Source organism: Lingula anatina, chromosome 2, assembly GCF_051362555.1.
Source record: "Lingula anatina isolate TDL-2025a chromosome 2, LinAna3.0, whole genome shotgun sequence".
In the NCBI taxonomy this organism is placed as follows: Eukaryota; Metazoa; Brachiopoda; class Lingulata; order Lingulida; family Lingulidae; genus Lingula; species Lingula anatina.
Genome location: NC_141768.1, coordinates 15,849,094 through 15,872,363, shown reverse-complemented (window position 1 = coordinate 15,872,363; position 23,270 = coordinate 15,849,094). Strand labels below are relative to the sequence as shown.

Below are 23,270 nucleotides of genomic sequence, written 5' to 3'. Positions count from 1 at the left end.
CCCGCCTGCAACTTAAATGCCAACTAGTTAAATCATAAAACGCTTAGAATGGATCGCTTGAAGCCAGGTGTAAAGCGCCCACCAAAAGGCAAAGGTATACAACATAGAGGATACTTGATATGATTAAAAGCATTCATTTACATTTGCAATCGCAGATAATCTCGTGTTTTTACACCTAAACCTTTAGGCTTTACAACTAGTAACAAGCATAAGTCAGTGAAACTTCAGTCAGAGTAAATACTTTAGTTCGCTTATTAATTTTTATACGTAATAACATATCTTGGTGTTTCGAATTGCAAATATTAAAATGAAAATGCACTACTGCTGTGAAGTACAGTTAGGTGTAACAAAGCATATTGGATCAGTAAAAAGTAGATTCATTATATTGTATAAAGTACAATTTTAAAAATGAAAAATGATACCTCTCAGTGTCAATAACAAGATTTACTTGAATAGTCATCATTTGCTATTTCAGGCCATGCCCCACCAATGGATGTGATAGCACTGGGTATGTCATGGTGACAATGTTTCTGAACATTGTTATTTGAATACTTTAAATTTAAGCTCAAAACTTAATGGGACCTAAATATGTTTAGAATAGTAAAATTCACTTGTATCACTGTACATCAAATTTTCAAGAAATTATTAAGTAGTTGTATATAGTTATAACATAGTGATTTTTAGCAACAATCTTTAAAAATATAATTAATATGAAAGCATTCCATTGATCAATATTTCTCAACTTTGCCTTGTAGGGGCTAAAGGAAAAACTGGATCAGATCCCAATATCTTTCAAGCCACTCAGCCAAAGAAATTACTTCCACCCACCAAACGTGATGTACCCGGAGGACTGGGGTCCAGTTTACTTTCCAAGAAGCCTAAACTCAGCACTGCACCCATGCCCCTGGGCAGAGGGTTAGAAGGGAAAGGCTCTCCTGCCAGACAGACTGTATTGTATGAAGAGATAGCCATTGACAGTGAGTACCTTTCATATTGATATCTTATGGAACAGTCATCTCATGTGTTAATAAATTTTTAGGCAGATTTTTGATATCTGAATTATGGGTTGCCCTATAATGTAAACAAATATATTGTTATTCTTATATACTTGTACTCTAGCTCACCTGACCTTTTTGAGCTTTTATGGCTTCCTGTTTAGGAGTCCTACTGAGCTCTATCTGATGGAGCTGTGCTATTTTGAGTGCTTAATTCACCTTATATAAAGCTATGTTCTTATTAACAAAACTTAAATATACTTCAGAATAATACTCTTATGCTCAAAACTGATTTACTCTTTTGCACGTGCACTTTCCTAGGTGACCCGTCAGACTTTCTGGACAGCATTCTAGAGGCAGAAGAGATGGAGAGTGATGAAAGGCTTGAGGGTTTGATATGTGGTGCTGTGAAGCACTTGAAAGCTAATAGAGCCAAGCCTGCTCCTCCCTTGTACCTCAGCCTAATGTATCTGTCCAAGAGTAGAGCCTCTTTGTTTGGGAGTGAGGTGGTCATGGATGTAAGTGAGACACAAGACAATGGTATTTTATCATTCTTATCCAGTTTAAAATACACCTTTCCAACTGAAATGGATATTGAATAGCAATACATTTGTGCATTCTTTGATTAGTTTTCTGAAGGAAAGCTGATTGTTATTATTTCAGAGGTGTTTTAATATATAGGTGCTGACTCATTCAGTATGGACTAAAATTTCTGTGGTACCTTGATTTAAGAGGTAAAAGCAGTCATTTCAGCATTTTGCATTGTAGGCTTTTTGCAGCATCTTAAAGAGGGATGTATCCATTAATTTCAAAGCTAAAGGGAATGCACTGGTCTCTGTGTTGGCTTGCAATGTACTCATGGCTGCATTCCAAGATGAAGAGAACTGGCCTGATGCCTTTCTCAAGGTTGGTTATATGCTGAAGAGATTCAGATTCGTTAATGAAATTCTCTAATGAACAGTCATACCTGATATGTCTTTCTCCCTCAAAAACAACTGCCTGCAATTTATAGACTATATTTGTATGGGCAAATTGAAATTGCAAAATGGAACACAGAAGTACTGAAGAAAAAAAAACTTTTAGTGAATGTGTATTCATTATTTGGTATATTGCATTTATTGCAATTTAAGATATTTGTGAATTGTATCCAATGCAGGTGTTCATTGAAGACTCTATAGGTGAGCGCATCTGGGTTGACAGAGAAGATTGCAGAGGTTTTGTGGAGAATATACAGTCAGCATTCAACACAAGAAAACCAACAAGAGCCATTACTGCAGCACTGGATAAACCTGACCTCCCAACAGGTACTAAAACTTTCAGCTTATTACTCACTACAACAAAGATAACATACCTCATATGATAATATAACCTTTTCAACTGACAGATATTATTTTAACCATTTTTGACATTTTATTGATCTTTCACAGAGATTTAATTTTGCTGTGTTTCAGTTTCTAGCCCAGTTGTACTTGATGAAGACAGCCAGGGGCAGTCAGACTCTGGTAGCAGACCAGGCTCTTCACTGGCTGCTGATGCCGCACAAGATGTTCCCATGTATCCCAGGTATAGTTTGGAGCTTAATTCTTGTTGCCTTACCGAAGCAGAATAGTAAAAATTGAAAGTTTTTCTTTTCCTATATTTGTGATGTGTGCAAAACATTTTAAGGTGAGACAGGTGATATTTTTTAGTTGAAATGACTTGTGATTTATGATTTTAAAGTGAAATATATTACTCTTCACACTAAAAACCCAAGACAAACCTCAAATACAGAAATCACCTCAAAGTATCTTCACACCTGTCCTTTATTTTAACAGATACATGTACCAGCATGAGAGTATAGAGAGCTATGTGCTGGAGGTGTTAAGAGATCAGTTAACAAGGAGGCAGGGAATGGACACCATATCCAAACAACTGCTGAAGTTGATGACAGCCACTTGTGGTTACAGCGAGGTCAGAGTTCTGGCTTCCCAGAGACTGGAGATGTGGCTACAAAACCCTAAAGTATGTGGCAAATACCGTTTTGTAAAAAGTACTGCATGTTTGAAAATAAACTGAAGAACAGCGTGATTTCACAAAACATGGTGCCTGCAACAAGATTGAACTGAAAATAATCATTTTAAGTGACCTGAGTAAGCCATTGTTAATCTGATCATGAAAGTGGATTTTCCAATATTTTTGAATAGTTGGGGCATGCAGCTTACTGTAGTGCACACTTTCACCATGATGTGGAAAACCTGAACGTTTGATCAGCAGACACACGTACATGCATACACACACATGCACTTATGCACAGACATACATAGTTTACCTTGTACCATTTCTTTATCCATTAGTTGAGCCGTACAGCCCAGGATCTGCTGATGTCTGTATGTGCCAACTGCAGTGAACACAATCACCATGATGTGGAAGTCATGGGGAACCTGTGCAAGATTAGATTGAAGATGAAACCAGTGGTGAACCATTACTTGCTGTGTATAAAGTAAGTCTTGTGGGAATAATTAAGTTGGAAAAAATAAAAAGTAAAAAGCAAACATTGTTTTTTTTAAACATTATTCACTCAAGTGCATAATTGCTAGTGCATTTTTCCGTCATGCATTATTATATTGCATCCTAGCATTTTTCAAATAAAAATAAAAAAATTGATATCGAAATTGGCAAACGGTGAAAATATTGAGTTTGAAACCTTGTAATTTCCCAATTCTAGAGAGCTTCTTGGTCAGCATCCAGATAACCTAAAGACCCTGCTGACCCATACTATCTACAATGAGCTGTCCAACACAAGGAACCCCAACAACATGACCATATTGGGGGTCATATTCCAGTTTGCCCCAGAGGAGGCACCAAAGGTAATGAAACAACACCTTTTGTTACTTTATATATCTCATATTGATTTTTTATTGTGATTATGATTTATTCTGTTCACCATCTTGTACCTTTTTTATTTTAATGTCATGAAGGAAAATGTCATTTACAAGTGAACATTTTATATTGCCATTTTGATTAAGTACACTTAAATAAAGATGTCTTTGCAGCCTTCTTTGAATGTTAGCAAAATATGTTAAACTTAAAAAAAGACTCTTAAAGAATAATATATTTACTCTTTTAGCTATTGGCAGAGATATTTCAAGACCTACTAGCAAACAAGGATGACTACCTGAGAGCTTTGAGGGCTTTGTTCAGAGAGATAGCAAGGTCTCTGAGATATGACGTGAACTTCCCAGCATTTGCTCTGGGCTTGATGAGGGAAAGAACTGAACTTAAATTTATGGAGTTAGATGGCCCTCTGAAGGTGAAATTGAAAATAATTTTGTGCTTATTTTTTTAAAAAAATCACTGTAAATCTATGCAAAATAGAGAACACTAAAAGCATATATGTGGCAGCTGAGTTAGATGAGACTATTGATGCAGTAAAGGGATAATTGTATGGATTTGTGATGCATAAATTTAAAAAAATCAGATACATTGTATGATTATTAAACAATTTATCACTGAAATGTTTTAGGATCGTCTGCTCCAAGGACTGACAGATTTGATATCTTTGTGTCAGTTGCTAAGTATCACACCAGGAGTGCGTGAGGCTGTTACTGCACAGGCAAGAGGTGATCAGAGAGGTGAGGATGATAGCTGTATTCAATGGTCTCCCTATTGCTATTGTTTTGACAGTATTTACTCTGTTTAAGCCAGATGAAAGATATTGATTTTGACTCCTGTAAAAAGCAATTGAAACTGAGTTTGAAATTTAGTTGCCTGAATGTGAGTCTATAATTTCTGAAAATTACAGAATTGTGAGACCTCTTCAGAGGTTTTTCTGTTTGACTATGTTATATATAAAACTGGCAAACCACAGTTTATCCAATTCAATTATGCTTTAGATATGGCAATTCTGCGGCAATTCCAAAGTCAAGTTGCCATCATACAAAGGGACAGCATATGGTGGCTCCACACTGTGGTCCCAGTCATGTTCAGGATTAAACAGAATGACTATGCTCACTGGTGGGTACCTTCTAAGATATTTCTAGTATGTGCCCCTTAAATGATATTTTCGTAATACTTTTTTCTCATTCAAGGTAATTGTTGTGAAAATTCACATTTAAAGAGTATGACATATCGCTTCACTTTTCTTCTTAGTATTCACAAAGTTCTCTTCATGGAGCAGCCAGAGCAGTATTACAAGTTGGACAACTGGCCACCAGAGGGAGATAGAAAGTAAGTAGCTCAATGTAGGCCATGGGGATATTTACTAAAATGAGAATTGAAGTTATCAAAATTGGCTTCAGCTGACTGTGTGGTTAAAGTGCTAAAAAAGTTGCATTTAAGGTAACATTGAAAGTTGCTTTTTGCACCTTCATGTTTTTGGTTTGCTAACATTGGAAAAACACATATAAGTTATTAATAAGATGTTTTCTTTCACAGCATGATGCTTCGTCTGACATCAGAAGTTCCTGTCCTTGAAGATACCCTGATGAGAATTCTGATCATAGGTCTGGCTAAGGAGCTGCCCATCAGTGCAGTGGATGCTCTGGAGTTAGCTGATCAGCTGGTGAAGAGGGCAGCAGCACTGCACACAGAGGGTAGGTGCTGGAAATGATTTTTTTAATAAATAATTAAAATATGATAACACACATACAATCCATACATATAGGATGAAATGCATGTTGTGGTTAGCGAATTACGTGGCTGTTATTTGACATTAAATAGAGAGGTTGATCTGCTATTATTTGTTTCTAATTAGATTGCTTTGTGCAGAAAAAAATATTATACACTATAGGTTTAACATCAAAAAACCTGGTCATGGTAAAGCTGGCAGCTATGAGTGATGTTTTTTAGTGTTGTCTACAAAGCAGCTGGATTGAACAGACTTATATGGCCTGTCCTGTATTTTGTAATTCATAGATGCCAGTTTTGAGGTTATGAGTGCCTTAATCCAATAGTTGTTATGTATTTGTATTTCTTGTTGTTCAAAACATATGATATTTTTATTGAGGAAAGACATGTATTGTGTGAATATTGGTCATGCCTTAAACTGATTATAAGAACAGTTTGGATGTCAAATTTCAGGTTATGATGTATTACATGTGGAGAGACTGGAGCTGATAGATGCCTTACTCAACCTGTGTACCTACCACCACCCAGAGAACATACAGCTTCCAAAGGGCTATAAACCTCCCATGCTGGCCATCTCAAACTCTTTTTGGAAAGCATGGATTATGTTGTTGATAATTTCTGCTTTTAATCCTGCCACATTTGGTAAGTGTGTACAGAAAGTCTTCAACTATTGCATTTTTTATACTTTGCACTTCTGATTAGGCTTTTGTGTGGTCAAAATGGACAGAATTTGTCTAGTTCAAAAATATATTTTATAGCTTATTTAGGTATTTCAAGTACTTGCTCTTGGCATTAGTAAGGATGCATCAATAAAATTCATTTGGATCATTGAAGTGAAATCAGACTTGTTGATATTTAAAATTTTGTAATTCCAGGTTATGCTGCCTGGGAAAATTACCCAACTCTCAAAATGATGATGGAGATGGTGATGACAAAGTAAGACTCCTTATTTATTGTACCACCAGCGTTAGCGCTGGCGGTACACATGGTTTCGGTCCCGTCCGGATCGTTCCGCCGGCTCCGCCGGACGGCTACCGTTACCGCTTCTCCTCCTAGACGGTAAGGGCCCCCGTACCCATCTCATGGATTTAGGTCACCTATAATCTCAACTCGTTCCACGTAAAATTTGGGCTTTGTCGGTATTGGGGTCTGGGTGTGGCACTCATTGCAATACACCCTTGTCTAAAAATGGCAAAATTAAATGCTAATTATCTACCCTACGGAAGGAGTTATGGGAAAAATTTCTATAGACGGCTTTCCAAAAGTCATATGTGTAGATTTCAAATATATCCTTGGATTTGACCTTTGACCTCTACTTCAAGGTCAAATGGGCCAAAATTTTCAAAAAAATGAAATTTTTTACGAAAAAAATTTTTTTTGCCCTGTTATTCAGACACCACACAGACTTAACCAATAATATTATTGGAAAGTGTTACCCTTCAGGTCATCTTTCATCTCCATGAATTTGGGGTCAATTGGTGCATTTTCACGGGAGTAGCGGCCATAAGATACCGAAACTGAAAACTGTCTCTAATTCGGGAACCGTTAATGCTAGAGACCCATTCTTTTTTGCATTTTGTAGAGCATGTAAAGCCCAACACTGCAGGTGGTCTCGGTTTTTTTGTATTCCATACGGTTTTCGAGTTACGCTGTATCAAAAAGTACATATTGGTGGTAAAAGCAAAATGTGCAGTACGGTAATGGATAATAAATTTTGAACTCTGGAAAAATAAAACATAAGGCTTGGCAAAGCAGACAACTTGTGTTCAAAAATGACATTATTTCATCAAATTTGAACTTCTGAAACTTCAGAGCACCTCCTATTTCAAGAATTTTGACCAAAATGACATTTTCTTTATTTTAATTAATTTTTTCTGTACGAAATTTAAGGCACATTATGGTAACTCCAAAATTATAACATCTAGTCCCTTATATCTCCCAAACTGGCAGAGATAGGTCCATAGTTACTATTGAAGTTGAATAGGAAGTCATATACTGGCAATCTTACTATGACCTTGAAATTGACCTTTGACCTACTTTTCACCATGAACTGCACTTTGCAAATTTTTCTTCCCTTTTATCTCCAAAACTGGCAGAGATAGGTCCGTAGTTACTATTGAAGTTGAATAGGAAGTCATATACTGGCAATCTAAATGTGACCTTAAAATTGACCTTTGACCTACTTTACACCATGAACTGAATTTTGCAAATTTTGCTTTCCTTTTATCTCCAAAACTGGCTGAGATAGGTCCGTAGTTACTATTGAACTTGAATAGGAAGTCATATACTGGCAATCTAAATGTGACCTTGAAATTGACCTTTGACCTACTTTTCACCATGAACTGAACTTTGCAAATTTTGCTTCCCTTTTATCTCCAAAACTGGCAGAGATAGGTCCGTAGTTACTATTGAACTTGAATAGGAAGTCATATACTGGCAATCTAAATGTGACCTTGAAATTGACCTTTGACCTACTTTTTACCATGAACTGAACTTTGCAAACTTTTCTTCCCTTTTATCTCCAAAACTGGCTGAGATAGGTCCGTAGTTACTATTGAACTTGAAAAGGAAGTCATATACTGGCAATCTAAATGTGACCTTGAAATTGACCTTTGACCTACTTTACACCATGAACTGAAATTTGCAAATTTTGCTTTCCTTTTATCTCCAAAACTGGCTGAGATAGGTCCGTAGTTACTATTGAACTTGAATAGGAAGTCATATACTGGCAATCTAAATGTGACCTTGAAATTGACCTTTGACCTACTTTTCACCATAAACTGAACTTTGCAAATTTTGCTTCCCTTTTATCTCCAAAACTGCCAGAGATAGGTCCGTAGTTACTATTGAACTTGAATAGGAAGTCATATACTGGCAATCTAAATGTGACCTTGAAATTGACCTTTGACCTACTTTTCACCATGAACTGAATTTTGCAAACTTTTCTTCCCTTTTATCTCCAAAACTGGCTGAGATAGGTCCGTAGTTACTATTGAACTTGAATAGGAAGTCATATACTGGCATTATAAATGTGACCTTAAAATTGACCTTTGTTCTACTTTTCACCATAAACTGAACTTTGCAAATTTTGCTTCCCTTTTATCTCCAAAACTGGCAGAGATAGGTCCATAGTTACTATTGAACTTGAATAGAAAGTCATATACTGGCAATCTAAGTGTGACCTTGAAATTGACCTTTGACCTACTTTTTATCATGAACTGAACTCTGCTAATTTCTTTCTCTTTTAACTTCAAACTTGACAGAGATAGGTCCATAGTTACTATTGAACTTGAATAGGAAGTCATATACTGGCAATCTAAATGTGACCTTGAAATTGACCTTTGACCTACTTTTCACCATGAACTGAACTTTGCAAACTTTTCTTCCCTTTTATCTCCAAAACTGGCTGAGATAGGTCTGTAGTTACTATTGAACTTGAATAGGAAGTCATATACTGGCATTATAAATGTGACATTAAAATTGACCTTTGTCCTACTTTTCACCTTAAACTGAACTTTGCAAATTTTGCTTCCCTTTTATCTCCAAAACTGGCAGAGATAGGTCCATAGTTACTATTGAACTTGAATAGAAAGTCATATACTGGCAATCTAAATGTGACCTTGAAATTGACCTTTGACCTACTTTTCACCATGAACTGAATTTTGCAAATTTTGCTTCCCTTTTATCTCCAAAACTGGCTGAGATAGGTCCATAGTTACTATTGAAGTTGAATAGGAAGTCCTATACTGGCAATCTAAGTGTGACCTTGAAATTGACCTTTGACCTACTTTTTATCATGAACTGAACTCTGCTAATTTCTTTCTCTTTTAACTTCAAACTTGACAGAGATAGGTCCATAGTTACTCTTGAACTTGAATAGGAAGTCATATACTGGCAATTTACTGTGACCTTGAAATTGACCCTTGACCTACCTTACGAAGAACTTAAATTTGATTGTACCATATATATTTTTTGCAATAGTTTAAAAATTCTTGTTGATTGCATTTTTACAGCTTGTCAAGCACAAAACTGGTGGTTGTGTCCCTTATTTTGTGTATGTGGGGGTCTATACGAATGCGTTTGCTCCAGCTGGTGGTACAATATTTGGAGGCGGTATCGCCTCTCTGATCCTCTAGTTTATTTATTTATTTATTTATTTATTTATTTAAAGTTTTAATAGAGATTGTTTTCCTTTTTAGACTTGACTTTTCTTTTTAAAGTTGGTTCTTGTTTGATTAGGTAACATTTAATAAGTAAAACAGTTTGAATTTGTTTTGAACAGAATCTTGCTTATTGAATCTCAAATATATCATATTCATATATGAATTTATAACAATCACTTTAGCTCTTTCCGTTTTCCTCCACCCACTGTGACAACTGATGAGAAGACCATTGATGAATATAAAGCAAAAGAAAAGCAGGTGACTTTTTTTACCTTCACTTATTTCTGATTATAATTTTCTGATGAATGATTCGCATATCATTATTGTTGTTTCTTGATCACTCACATTTTGATAGTCCTTCTATTCACCAGTGCAGTGATGTTTGTAAATATTTCACTCATTTAAACACACATGTCATCATATGTACTTGATACATAATCTTGGATATATCAGTCATTTAAAAATCATTCATTTCTATATGATTTCAACATTTGTGTACAACTCAAAACTGTTTCACAGTATCTCATTCTGAAACACAATTTGTGGTAATTACTTTAGATTGTTGAACACCTCACTTTTCCCAATATTTATCTTTTTCAAGGATTATCATTTTTGATTACTCACAAAAATGTACTTTCTGATGTCAGAAATTCTGAATCATTAATTTAAAGTTTTTTTTAACAAAGAGGAAACTGTATTTATTTAAATTAAATGAATAATTTCTGTTCTTAGGCCCAGAAAATATTATTAACCCTAAGTTTTAGAATTATTAATGAACTCTTTATGTTCTCCTGTAAAGATTGCCCAGCTGGAGAAACAGGAAATCCTTCAGTTTGAGGGCTACCTGGCAGCAGCTACCAGTAAAATGACTATCACAGAACAAAACAGCCATCTTATCTCCCAGCTGACTTCTATGGAACCTAGGTAAGACACGGTGTTTTTATACAGCTTACAGCTGCAGTCCATGGTTGTAGATTAGATATGGTGTAATTTGAATGCATTTGGGTAACATTTTTTTTCAGGTAATATTCAAACTTGCGTCAAAATTTCAAAGCGTCTGATGCTTTACAATTCATACGTTAAACATGAGTATGTTTTGATATACCATTGTGTTTCTGGACAAGTTGGATAAAAGATGTATTTTGTATGATATTTATCGTTTCAGAGGATTAGCCAGAAAGCCACCATCTGCCGTTCTTGAACAGTTGCGAGTGCTAAACAAAACACTCAAAGTTGGACAGCTGCTATGCAGAAGTAGAAGTCCTGATTTTTTACTGGATATTATTCAAAGACAGGTAACATATAAAGATCATCATGATTGAGTGAGAAAAAGTCACTTTGTTCATGCTAACATTCTAGTTTAGGTAACATTCCAATTTCTTACATTGCATTCAAGTATTATACATTATGCAAGAGAACCCACACTTATCTGCAGTTAATTTCAAGAATATAACTCATTTGTAGATGATAACCTCAGGTTCATACAGTGGATCATTAAAAAAATGTCCAAGATGCATTGTGTTTACAGTTTTTCCATTATAACTGTAGTGTTTCCTTGTAAAACTCTGGCCCAAGTTTTACAAAAAAAGAAAAAAAACTCGAGTAGTGTTCCCTGGCTAACATATTTGTTACCAAGGTTACATGGCCACATGCACACATATTACCCAGGCACAGTGTTACAGCACTCTCATTGAAATCATAGTCAACTAAGCCAGGGAACTGACTTAAATAATTTTGTGAAACTGGGGCCTGGAACATTGTATTTCCTCCAGGGTGCCTCCCAGTCCATGCCATGGCTGGCTGAGCTGGTGGAGTCCAGTGAGGGTTCCCTGGAGATCCTTCCTGTCCAGTGTCTCTGTGAGTTCCTGCTGCATGAGACTCCAGAGATAGATGACCTGGAAGAGGAGGAGGAAAGCAAGGCAGAGAAATTCAAAAAGAAGCAGGTAAGCTGATTTCAGAGAAGAAGGAACATCTTTGTGACTGCACTCCTGTCTGTGCCTTAGAGAAGCATCTTTGTGTCTTAGTTTTATCAACAGTGGTAGAATTTTTTTGGAAGAGAACCTGGAGCTTTGACTTTTTTATATTGGTGGCTATCAAATTCTCTAATTTCAAACGTTTCAAAAAATTTATTAGATGTAACCCTATCGTATAATAAATGTTTTTATTTTCATGGCAAGATAATGTACTTTACTTATATATTTTTCAAACAAAAAATAGGTATGCTAGGTACATGTATCTTCTATTATATAAAGAGCACTGCAATGCTTTCTTACAGAAATTGAAGAAACAAGAGCAGTTGCTATCCAGGCTACAAGCCCTGCTTTTCTCTGAGGATAGTGACCCAAAGACGGTTGGTGAAGTTCTCAACTACTTCCTGAAGAGACTCTCCTCACAGCAGGTGGCATCCAGGGCTCTAGCTCTTAAGGTTGGTATACTGTATTTACATTGTAACAGTGGGAGATTCTGTATCGAAAACAGCCCAGCATATTTAGAACAAAGAGATCAAATTCATAATGGGTTCTTGGTCTTTATGATGAAAAACCTCATATCATGGTCCTAGATGAATTGAAATTTTGAAGTGAAAAACAGAAAACTCTTTGAACCTAGTTTAAAACAAAGTACAAGTTCAGTTCTGATAATTAATTTTCTTCTTAAAATGTCTCTTTAAAAGACTAATAACTCTGTTAAAGAGACATATGTAAGAATTTTATAATATATTTATTTTTTTAAATTTAAGTGCAAAAATCATCTGTAGGGCAAAGCTCAGAAGATAGAAGCATGAAATTAATTGGCAGACATACTCATAGTCCATGTGACCTTATCAGTAACAAATATATACCTTTGTGTTCCAGGGTTTGAACATGGTGCTGTCTAAGAGTCACCTGTATGCCTCAGCTCAAGAGATGGAGACAGACGATGATGAGCTGGCAGGTGCCTTCCCATCTCACAGATGGCTACTGGTCCAGCTATGTACTTTACCACTGTTTAACTATGTGCGGGAGCAGGCTTGTCTTGCAGTTAGACAGGTAATGGTATTTGTTCTAGAATTTTCTCTTATTCTGATTACTTACCTTATTAGATTCTTCACTTATTTGAATGCAATTACCAACAAAATGATGTTTGCCAAATGAAGTTTTTTTTTGCGGCATTTCAAGCATTGGATAAATTTTTATTGGATTCTCGGTTTATTGCTATTAGTGGCCTTTTTATATTTGTGATATGCCATCACTGAAGGCCTCGGAAAATGTGATTGATCACATTTACCTCAGTTTTCAGTGATTGCATAAAATGTAACCAAAAGTAAAAATCTGTAATTTGTGGTAAAAAATTCTAATTCCCTTCTTCAGGCATGTCAGGTAGAGACGGATGTTTCTGCTGTGAGTGCATACATTGTGTTCCTGTCAGGGCAGACATCTGGATATCAGCTTCAACAGATGGATGATCTGGCTCTAGTAAGTGCTCAGAACATGCAGTCTCCTAGTCTCTTGTATACTGTAATGAGTATTAAGGGAATGCAAGGGACTTATGAAGCCTAATATAACAACTTTAAGTGAAATAATTGGATCATTTATGTATTAATCTGAACTGTTTAAGATGACATGAGGATTGGATAACTTATTTAGGAACATTTTACCTTTGTGTTGTAATTATTAACATTTTAAGATGACTTGCGATTTACATTAGTACCACAGTGTAGGATATGACTAAGAAATAGGTTGTGGCAGTTCCTTATTGTTTTGTTTCAATTCCAGGACATAGCCCAGGTGATAGTAGAGAGGTCCACCATCATTGGTCATATCCTCTCCGATGGTCATCATTCCACCCCAAAGCAGGACTATGTACTGACCGCTCTGATCAAGCTATTTGTGAACTATCTCAGGAAGGCCAGAGAACCAGAAAAACAGGCCTATTCTTGGGTAACTAGCCAACTACCTCCTGGTTATAATTTTGATAGTGTGAAATATATCTGCAGAGTTACACATACATGTAACTGAGCTAAATATAAAAATACAGCATGTCAGTACTCGCTGAATATTGCAGAGGTGATTTGTACCATACTACTTGATATAAAAAACAGGCAGCGTTCATTTGCCAGTATTATATAATCAATCAGAAACACAGCAGTTCAACTGTTTCTTGACTGTCAGTTTTACCCTTTGAATGTTTCAAAGCACACCAAACTGGCTGTTGCCTAGTTGTCTTTTAATTAAAGATTTATAATTTCAATGGACTAAGAATTTTAGATCATTTATGATTAGGACCCTGTAGTGAATTGTGTACATTATTTTACATAAGATATGGTTTCTTTCATTTGTTTTGATATTCTTTTCTGTTCATTTATATGTGAAGTCCGACACCCAGGACCAGATCATCCTTCAGTGGCAGACAGGGGAGTCAGCCACCATGCATGTGCTAGTTGTCCATGCCATGATCATATTACTGACCTTTGGACCTCCACAGTTTACCACTGAGGGTAGGCATCTGTTTACCTACTAGAAGCTCATAAAACTCCATATAAGACTGGAGTTCCCATTCTTGTGTTTTAGAGGCAGATTTGCATGATTTTGTGCTCTTGAGATATTGAAATCAAGATGTTTTTTTTTTTAATATCCATACTTTGAAGTCTTCTCTTTAAAGTGGCAACAGAATAATTCAACAGTACTGATATCAAATTATGGATGCGTTTTATTTGAAGTGTCTAAGAACTTGTTTACATCAACCCGGAACTCCCCTAAGTGAATTTGTTTTAAATACTTATCAAGATACATTTATACCATAGGGAAACCTTTGTTTGAAGAGTTGTTGGAGACCTGGTTCCCAGTGTCAGGTGCCCCTCCCTCTGCCTACTTAGTTGACACATCTGAGGAGGCCCTGCTGCTGCCTGACTGGCTGAAACTGAAGATGATCAAATCTGATGTTCAGAGACTGGTGGATGCAGGTAAGTAGAATAATAATTTGGCTTGATTGTTTCCTCGGTTAGTTCATGCTGAAGAAACTGAAAATTGTTTGAAGGATAGATATGTCACTTTGCAGTAATAAAAAAATTCTACTAAAAGTTCAGCTGAAAAATCCATTAAATAAAATACAGTATATTTTATGTATGTTAAGTTTTATGAAAATGTTTTTCAAAGTTTATGTTCACTATTTATCGACATTTAGTGTAAAGATTAAAATATTTCTTCCACCCAGCTCTGCAAGACCTAGAGCCCGGACAGTTGCTTCTGTTTGTCCAGTCATTTGGTATCCCTAGAGAGAGCATGAGTAAGCTTTTGGCCAGTCTTGACCATGGTGCACAGGTGGACAGCCAGAGTTTGGGAGCCATGGTGATGGACAAGGGGTACATGAATCAGTTGATACAGGTTCAGAAACTGAGAGGAGCAACAGGAGGGGAGAGGTTCCAACAGCTGCTGATGGAGGGAAGAGAAAAGGAAGAAAAAGGTTTGACCATATACTGTTCAAGCTATTGAGAATGAGTAATGATCAAAGCCATTGAAATAGTCACTATATTTTATTATATGATATATCTTATGCTTTGTGGAAATCTACATTGTTTTTCTCTGATCGAAGGAAAGTTTAACAAATTAATTGATGTCTACTTTAAGGCAAGGAAAACAACTAATACTGGCCACAGTTGATCTGCCAAAGTTACAGAAAATGAGAGTGAGTGGTAGACATCTTTTAAATTGATGGGTAGTAACAAAGTTTGCCAGAAAGTATGATACCTCATGTTTTTGATATGTTGCTCAAATTTCCACGTAGGTGATACTGAAATGAAGCCCGACAAGAAATCTAGAACATTCTCGCAGATATTCAGGAAAGAAGAGCCTTTTACAATGCCTGGGGATGTTAGATCTGTGGAAAAATTGTTGTGGAAGGTGAGATTAATTTTTATCAATGGGCCAGTAGTTCAGAATACAAAAAGCTCCTAAACTAAGAAAAAAAAAAGATAATATAGTATATGCACTGAAGCTGGTACAATTTTGACATTTGAAATCAACTCTGTTTAAATTGTGATCATGCATTGTTTGAGATGTAAATGGTATATTTTTTCCTATTCAGATTTTTGGCTTTCAAGAAGGTCCAAATGGAAAAGAAGTGAAAGAACAACATAAACAACTTATCAAGGTGAGGTGTTATGTGGAACAAATTACTAACATTGCTTAGACTAAATTTCAGTTGGAGGTGTGAACAATTTTATTAATACTGTTGATTTGTCTTTTCAGAAAATATCACTTGAAGCTGCAGTTGCAGAATTAGTCACCCAAGCTTTAAGAAATGTAAGTATATGAGGTATCTTATATTGCTGAGAATGCAATGATGGAATAAAATTTATGCATTTATAAGCAATTCATAAAAAAGTAAAAAAAATTACCTTTAAGCTAAAATTCTGAGATCATTAAGGAATTTGTTATGTATTTGTTGTACACACAAGAAGGCAAAGGCACAGATAAAAGGACAGGACATTTTTTGGTGGTCAAGATACTTTCATTGCAACTTTGTAAGTAGATACTCCTTATGCTTGGTTTAGAATGATAATGTTCCTTATTTTTCAGATGTTAATGGGTGATAAAGGTGCTGAATTGGCTACAAGTCTTCACAAACAGACAACAGTGGCTTGTCCTCTTTTTAGAATACTGATGGCAAAACAGGTTGGTTGGTTGATGAACCTCAATTGTCATTACTTTCATACGCCCACTTGAATTAATGGGTTTTGATATGCACGTAAGTGGTATAATTTTTAAATCTCAACATCTGATACAAGTAAAGCTTGTGCCCAGTGTATCTCAGTTTTTCACAGATCTTTACTTCTCAATGGAGATTCACATAGTGGTAATTCGCATAAGTAACCCTCAAGTTCTGATTTTCATTTCTGTTTTTTTATTGTTCAGAAGAACCCAGCTCTGACCAGCATCATAGAAAGGTTACATAAGTTATCCCTGGAGACCAAGTCTCCTCTGACCTCTCTGCTGGTCCAGTACTTGACCACTGTGTCTGGCCAGAGACCAGTGAGCAGTGTAGTCAGAGAACAGGTGAAACAGTTGAAAACTGCAGGGCAAGTGGATGAGGAAAGGCTACAGAGAGGTAGGTGCATACTTATTGCTTTGGATGATCTTAATTTTCAGAAACAAGCAAGAAACTTCAATTGAAATAACACAATTATAATTACTGTTATATGAAAGAGACTTATAATTATTCATGAACAGTCACAATGGTCCAAATTTGAATTTTATGTTTTACCCTGTAGCATTGACAAACAAGGAGAAAGTGGATGATGGTCTTATGGAGAAGTTTGTACAAATGTGTATGTCTGACAGCATGGAGAATAAGAGCACTCTCACCAGAGCAAAGACAATGGCTACCTTGCTGGTGCAAAAAGACAGGTAGTTAAAAGTTAAAATCCTTTCTCAATTGCATAGTATTTAATAAGTGTAATCAAAAAATGTCTACACTTGAGGGTCCTCTCTTTAATTTTTAATTGATTAATATTTCATGAAATTTTTGGAAATATTTACTTCCACATACCCATTTACCAGTTTGATAAATTCACCATCTGATATCCATTCCAAGCAGTGCCATTATGAAATAAAAATTATCAACCTTTTTATACATTTTCCTGTGAAACTTGCAGTGAATTTACATCCAAGGCAAACACAAGTACGGAGCAATCTGGAAATTTTGCTCTCACTGAAGACACAGTAATTCCATCCAGCACTGCTGGACTACTCATAGATTGGTTGGAGCTACTGGATCCTGAGATCATTCAGGCTTCCCCAGAGATTGAGCAGCAGCTACTCTTTGCCAGGAGGCAGCACGATGCAAGACAAGGAGACATCAAGAATGGTAGTACCAGAAAGCACGGGCAGCCATACCTGCTTGCTTTACTGACACATCAGAGTAACTGGACCACACTCCATAGGTGTATCAGCTGTCTGCTGCAACCTGGGGATAACAGGTGGGGGAGAAGTTTGGTTTGTGTAAAATCTTTTACAATGTATTTTGTACACTAAGTTGGCAAAGGACTAAAATGTCTTTAGATTTATATTTAGGCTTTGAAAACCAACACAAGCTTTTTAGATTGTTTATATGAAAATTGTGTAATTTATTTTGCACACTTGATTTGATACATTAAGTGTTCATGGCTCTTTTTCTTCTAGACAATACTGTGCTTCCAATGTATTAGATTTCTTGTGGGCTTGTATCCACATTCCAACAATATGGCAGGGAAGGGACAGGAAGCTACCCAAGGTAACGTTTTCACCGATTCAGAAAGAATGATTTATGAAAGAGTATGCAGTTTTTATGATTTTGTACGTGTATTTTTTATTTTTTTATTTATTATTATTATTTTTTTTTTTTTGACCAATGGAAATTAAACTGCTGACTTTTTTTATACAAAAGGTAAACGGAGAGGTTTTTTTATAATTGGCCACATTTTCAGTAAGTAACCTATAGTTTTTTTTTAAAGAATTCTCAGCCAGAAGACATCCTCTGTCTGACAGAGCAACAACTGAAGAGAGTCATTGATTACATTTTGGAGGAAGCCTCTGAGAAAGCAGATAAGCTTGTCCTGGAGTTGATAGGCCAGAGGCTCCATCTTTTGACAGCTTGTTGCAGTGACAGGACTGATCTCATTAAATTCTCTGTACAATACCTACAGGATATTATCAAGAAAGCTGGGAGGTAAACTTAGTACATTAATATACAGTGTTCTTTGTAAATGAATGTGTTCTTTCAATATGGTGAATTTGATGAAAATAATCATGATAAGATTATCACCCCATTCTCAATTCTAAAAAGTATTCAGTGAACTTATTTTATACATACGGAAACAGGCTATTTGTGATTCTTTATGTTTCAATAGTATTGGTTCCCTGGCCAAGTACCTGTTACTGGAGATCTACCTACAAAAACCCTTTGCCTTGGCATGGCTGGAGGACACAGCTACACTGCTGGGAGATATGAGCTCTACTTTAAAGAGTGGAAGCCAGGTAACTTGCATGCTCACGTTATAATTTCTGATTCATTTGTGTTTGTAACTAAAATTAATTTGGAAATTAGTCAGAGAGAGATTTGTATAGTTTTTGAAGTATGTGGATAAATGTAAATTCCACTTTTTTTTTACTATAACACCAGTATCACACACTGGTTTTCTCTCACTAGGCCTGGAAATTTCTAGACTGCTTGTAAACATTGTTACAGTATCTTATGGACAGTAACATGAGCCTGTTGTTTTGCAGTTGGATATCATCTCTCATCGGTTGATCAGTACCCTGAGCATGGCGCGCCCTGGGAAACAAGTGGCAGAAAAGATGTTTGACGCAAACATTGCTTGTAGAAAAATGGCTGCAGAACACCCTGTGTTACTTTTAAGGTATAAACTAGAAATTTTTGTCTACAATAACTTGTAGCAATTCTTCCATTTGTAAATGCTTTACTAAGTAAATATGTATAACAAATGCATATATGAATTAAAACAATTGAACAGTATTAGAGTAGCTGCACAAATTTATTTGTTGCAGAAGTAATGAGTTTCACATCTACAGAGCAAATAGTGTCAAAAATTATTATGGCCAGGCTATCAGAAGCAAATTAATCAACACTTGGCTGCATCATTTTTGATACTGACATTTTTTTTAATAATGAGCCAACTGAAAGTTTAAGGAAAACCAATTACCACCCAGAACTTGATTCCACCAGAATGAGACTAGCTTCCCTAATGTCTTTTCTGAATGTTATAGAGCAGTTTGATTTCAAAGGAGAAAAAAGTGTAAATGTGAAATTAAAGCATTTGACCGCACCTTAGTTGTCAACACCTTGATTTTTTGTTCAACTTCTCTATTTTCAGACAACTCCCAATGATAGCCTCCATATTAAAGGGCAGAATACACTTTGCATTTGGGGAGTTTCAGCACAGAAACTACACCTTGTTATTTACACATGTTCTGGGCATTCTTGAGCTGCTGGCGCCATCTATCTTTCACAGAGAGTATCAGGCACTAGAGGAGGTTCTGGCTTCATATTTTGAAGTTATCAAAGTAAGATAATACACCTCATATTTTAATGGATACATTTCTAGATTTTTTTCTGTACTGCTTTAAGCAATATGTTGTAACTTGCTACATATCCATCTACTTTCAACATAAAGCCTTTCATTGTGTGGTAGTGATACATTGTAATTCTGTTACCCCCCCCCCCCCACCCCCCCCCAAAAAAATAAAATAAAATAAAAATAAAAAAAAAAAGATGGTCCAGATGTTAATATTCACAAACTATCTGTAATCAACAATTGTCCACTAACAGATTGGATTTATCTTTCTTTAATTCATACAGAAGCTGCATTGGTAGTCATGATTCCATGTTTGATATTTCAGGTTCATGGTTACAAGAAGCAGCTGGCCCCTCTGATCATCAAGTACATCCATTTCCTGCATCAGTTCATGCACCATGATAAAACCAGAGCCATCAGCCTGCTTAGGCCTTTTGCCAGTCTGCTGGGGTAATTTGAGGGGTTTTATTTTTTTGTTAATTTAAATCTAAAGTTTCTAATAAATATTTTTAAAAATTGGCATGCAAGCCACCAATACAAGACTCAGAATGCTGTTTTGAAAATAATTTTTTATTGCCATTTTAATGCATTTTATTTCTTGTACTGACATAAGAGAAATAACATTAGATAAGACGATATATTTTCTATGAATTGTTTATGTTTTTGTTATTAAATTATTAAATGCCGTTTTTGTCATTTTAATGACCTAAAAGAAACAGCATGTTAAATAAAATGATATATTTTTCTATAAATTGCTTATGCTGATGTGTAATACTGGTATTTCACAGAGATCTGTCAGAGCAGTATCCAGACCTTGCCATACTAAAGTCACTGAGGGCTGGCCTGACCTTACCAACCCCCTCAGCTGGGGAGGGGGAGGTCACACCTGAGGCTGACACCTGTCTGACACCTCCCAGGTCAACATCCCCCATCCCCATGACACAGCTGGCACCTTTCCTCAAGAAGATCAGCAAAGAGGCCAAGCTGGAAGGTAGGTGCTAAGATTGAATTTTTGTTCTTCTGTGAGTTATGATGACAGTGTCATTTTTTACTAGTATATTTAAATCCAAAGCATTGAAAAACAACAACGTTAAATCAATAAATAAATAAAAAAGGAAATGATAATAAATGTATATTTGGTCCTCAGAGTAATTTTTATAATTCTCGTAGGCAGTTGTGAATCCAGAATATCATGGTATGTACAATTGAGAATGCACAAATTTTATCTTGTTATAGAATGTTATGGTCATTCCCTTTTTTTTAGATGTGCTTGAGGTTTTGGAAGATTTGGACAACACATCTAAAAGAAAAGTAGATGTGTTGGAACATTTTATGGTAAGGAAGGGAAAGTGGTTTCTCATCAGCATTGTATAAAATCGTTCAGACCAGTTTAGAATGAGGTGGCAGAGGCACAGTTATGTTGCCTTTATTAACAACGAAGAAAGTTTGTCATCCAGACAAAACATTGAAATTATTTCATGGCACACGCATATTCCCCAATTTTATTGTGTAATAATTGTTTTCTATCTAACCTGTAAGCCTCTTTTCCCTTTTCTTAATTGAGACGGCAGTGTCTTCTCTCCTTCCCTTTTCTTAATTGAGATGGCAGTGTCTTCTCTCCCATTTGGTATAATACCATGTCTATCTGTCATAAATAACTCCACAATATGCTGCACTAACTACAGTCTATGCTATTTGGTGAGGAGAATTAGTGACTTAGAGGAGTCTTGCCTAATTTTCCAAAAACTGTCAGTGCAACTCCTCCATCTTCTGTGTGTTTCAGGGGGATTTGAAGAGACTGATGTTGTCAGAGAGTGACAAGTGCAGGAATACAGCCCATGCCTTGGTGATGAGATACATAAGGCAAAAACCTAGGTGGGTCATTAGCAATATGTGGATTAGTGCTTTAATACTATCATACACTGCTTTAATATCATGGAGAAAAAGCTGTATATATACATCAAATTGAATAGTGTTTGCTTCAGTCCAAATCATAGACCCTCTATGACCCTCTAATCTCATCAATCAGTTAATAAAATCCATTGAGATATTGTTTTATAATTCAGAAAAAATATTCCATAATAATAATTTCAATAATCAAAGTAATGAGAGAAAACAAACTTTTGTGAATTTGAAAAAGGTGTTTAATTTCATGTGGTATCAGGATGAGATAAAAAGCACTGATAGGCATAACAATTTATCAAAGTTACTCCTTTGCTTAAGCACACATCTACTTAGCAACTCCCTTGTATCCATTCTCTTATCACACCAGTAAAGCTACTGTTTACATTCATGTTTACACTTTAAGACCAATGTAATATTATAGCTGTGCCTACATTTTCCTGACAAGCATAAGAGTTTGACCTGCTCAGCTGACAATTTGTGAATAAAACTGTATACTTATTATGCAATTTCCTGTTTCAGCGTTGGGGATGATGTCATAGCTACATTTCTACACTGCATAGAGAACAGCAACCCAGATATTGTGAATTCTGCTTTAAAGAATCTGCCAGAGTTTGCTGTGCTTTGTCAGAGTATGTAGAATTACGTATAATGTCAGTCCAACCTCCTTTTAAGATAAGTGATTTCAGAATTAAATAGGTTAATGAAAAAAAACATATGCTTATCTTCTGTATTTTGATTGCCTTTGTGTTTTTTTTACTGCTTAGTCTCGTAAATCTTGATTTCCAATAAACCCAAAGTTTTGTAAATTGTGTTTAGATTATGATTACTAGTACCATACTCTGACAAATATGAAATTTAGAACCTTTATATCAAAGTTAATAAAGTTGGAGAAACAACTCTTATCGTAAAATTTAGCCTCGCTTGTATCATATAAAGGCAATTGTATTTCTTCTAAGGATAATAAGTTACATTTTTCTTTTTTTTTTTGTTTTTTAGATCAGGCCGGTATTTTGATGCAGAAAGCATTTGCTGCAGGTGTAAAAAGTAAGATAGACGCTGGATCATACATCAGTGAAACACTGCAAATGCTGAACTTGGAAAGCATGACGGTGTAGAGAGTGAAAATAAACACTGTTCTCTGTGACAGTCAAGCAGTACTAATGCTGATCTTGAAAAAATATATCAAGGTTTCCTCTTTTGTGCCTTGGAAATGAATTTCTGAAACGGCTGTTATTACATTTGATAAAACTTAACTTATTTTTGTAAAGACAGATTCATGAATATCGCTGATGTTTATAGGCATAAAACATCTTTAGATTTCTTTTTTTTTCTCAAAAGAATTCAGTTTTTCACAGATCATGAATTATGAAAAAAATATGAAAATATGTGCTGTAATAAGTGATATGATTTGTGGTAACTTTGTCTTGTTGTGAGGCAATGTTTTCTTTGAAATCAGTTTTATCAGAGAAGGATAAAAAATCAAGACAATTCTATAAGACATTTTGTAACAATTTTTTTGGATAACGATGGTGACATACAGAACACCCCTGTAAT

The 23,270-nt window shown here is 35.6% G+C and overlaps 1 protein-coding gene across 2 annotated transcripts; it reads left to right on the top strand.

Annotated features, from left to right (window-relative positions):
• LOC106174259 (integrator complex subunit 1) lies at nt 1–22,883 on the top strand. 2 transcript variants are annotated; one of them, XM_087004077.1, is made up of 46 exons: nt 1–94; nt 476–508; nt 756–977; nt 1,317–1,513; nt 1,764–1,901; nt 2,152–2,299; nt 2,447–2,558; nt 2,810–2,996; nt 3,329–3,474; nt 3,700–3,841; nt 4,102–4,284; nt 4,498–4,606; nt 4,868–4,988; nt 5,124–5,201; nt 5,409–5,566; nt 6,054–6,242; nt 6,476–6,536; nt 9,946–10,021; nt 10,563–10,687; nt 10,929–11,058; nt 11,536–11,706; nt 12,039–12,188; nt 12,616–12,789; nt 13,111–13,215; nt 13,516–13,680; nt 14,114–14,237; nt 14,544–14,702; nt 14,954–15,202; nt 15,524–15,639; nt 15,824–15,889; nt 15,988–16,041; nt 16,318–16,413; nt 16,657–16,846; nt 17,010–17,145; nt 17,394–17,717; nt 17,920–18,010; nt 18,231–18,445; nt 18,627–18,753; nt 19,003–19,136; nt 19,611–19,800; nt 20,137–20,261; nt 20,600–20,802; nt 21,076–21,146; nt 21,595–21,686; nt 22,236–22,345; nt 22,713–22,883. In XM_087004077.1, exons 1-46 carry the CDS (start codon nt 49–51, stop codon nt 22,829–22,831), a joined length of 6,357 nt encoding a protein of 2,118 aa, XP_086860203.1. In that variant the 5' UTR covers nt 1–48; the 3' UTR covers nt 22,832–22,883. The 2 variants fall into 2 exon arrangements, with proteins under 2 accessions (XP_086860203.1, XP_013411182.2); XM_013555728.2 differs by having other exon boundaries at nt 16,654–16,846.
• Nucleotides 22,884–23,270: the final 387 nt, after the last annotated feature.

What these genes read in the sequence shown, in the direction of transcription:
- LOC106174259 (XM_013555728.2), top strand. Translation starts at nt 49, where the DNA reads ATGGATCGCTTGAAGCCAGGTGTAAAGCGCCCACCAAAAGGCAAAG. An exon ending in AAGAGAAAAGGAAGAAAAAG is followed by an intron (nt 15,203 to 15,523) that starts GTTTGACCATAT and finishes ATTTCCACGTAG; the next exon opens with GTGATACTGAAATGAAGCCC. An exon ending in CCTTTTGCCAGTCTGCTGGG is followed by an intron (nt 20,262 to 20,599) that starts GTAATTTGAGGG and finishes GGTATTTCACAG; the next exon opens with AGATCTGTCAGAGCAGTATC.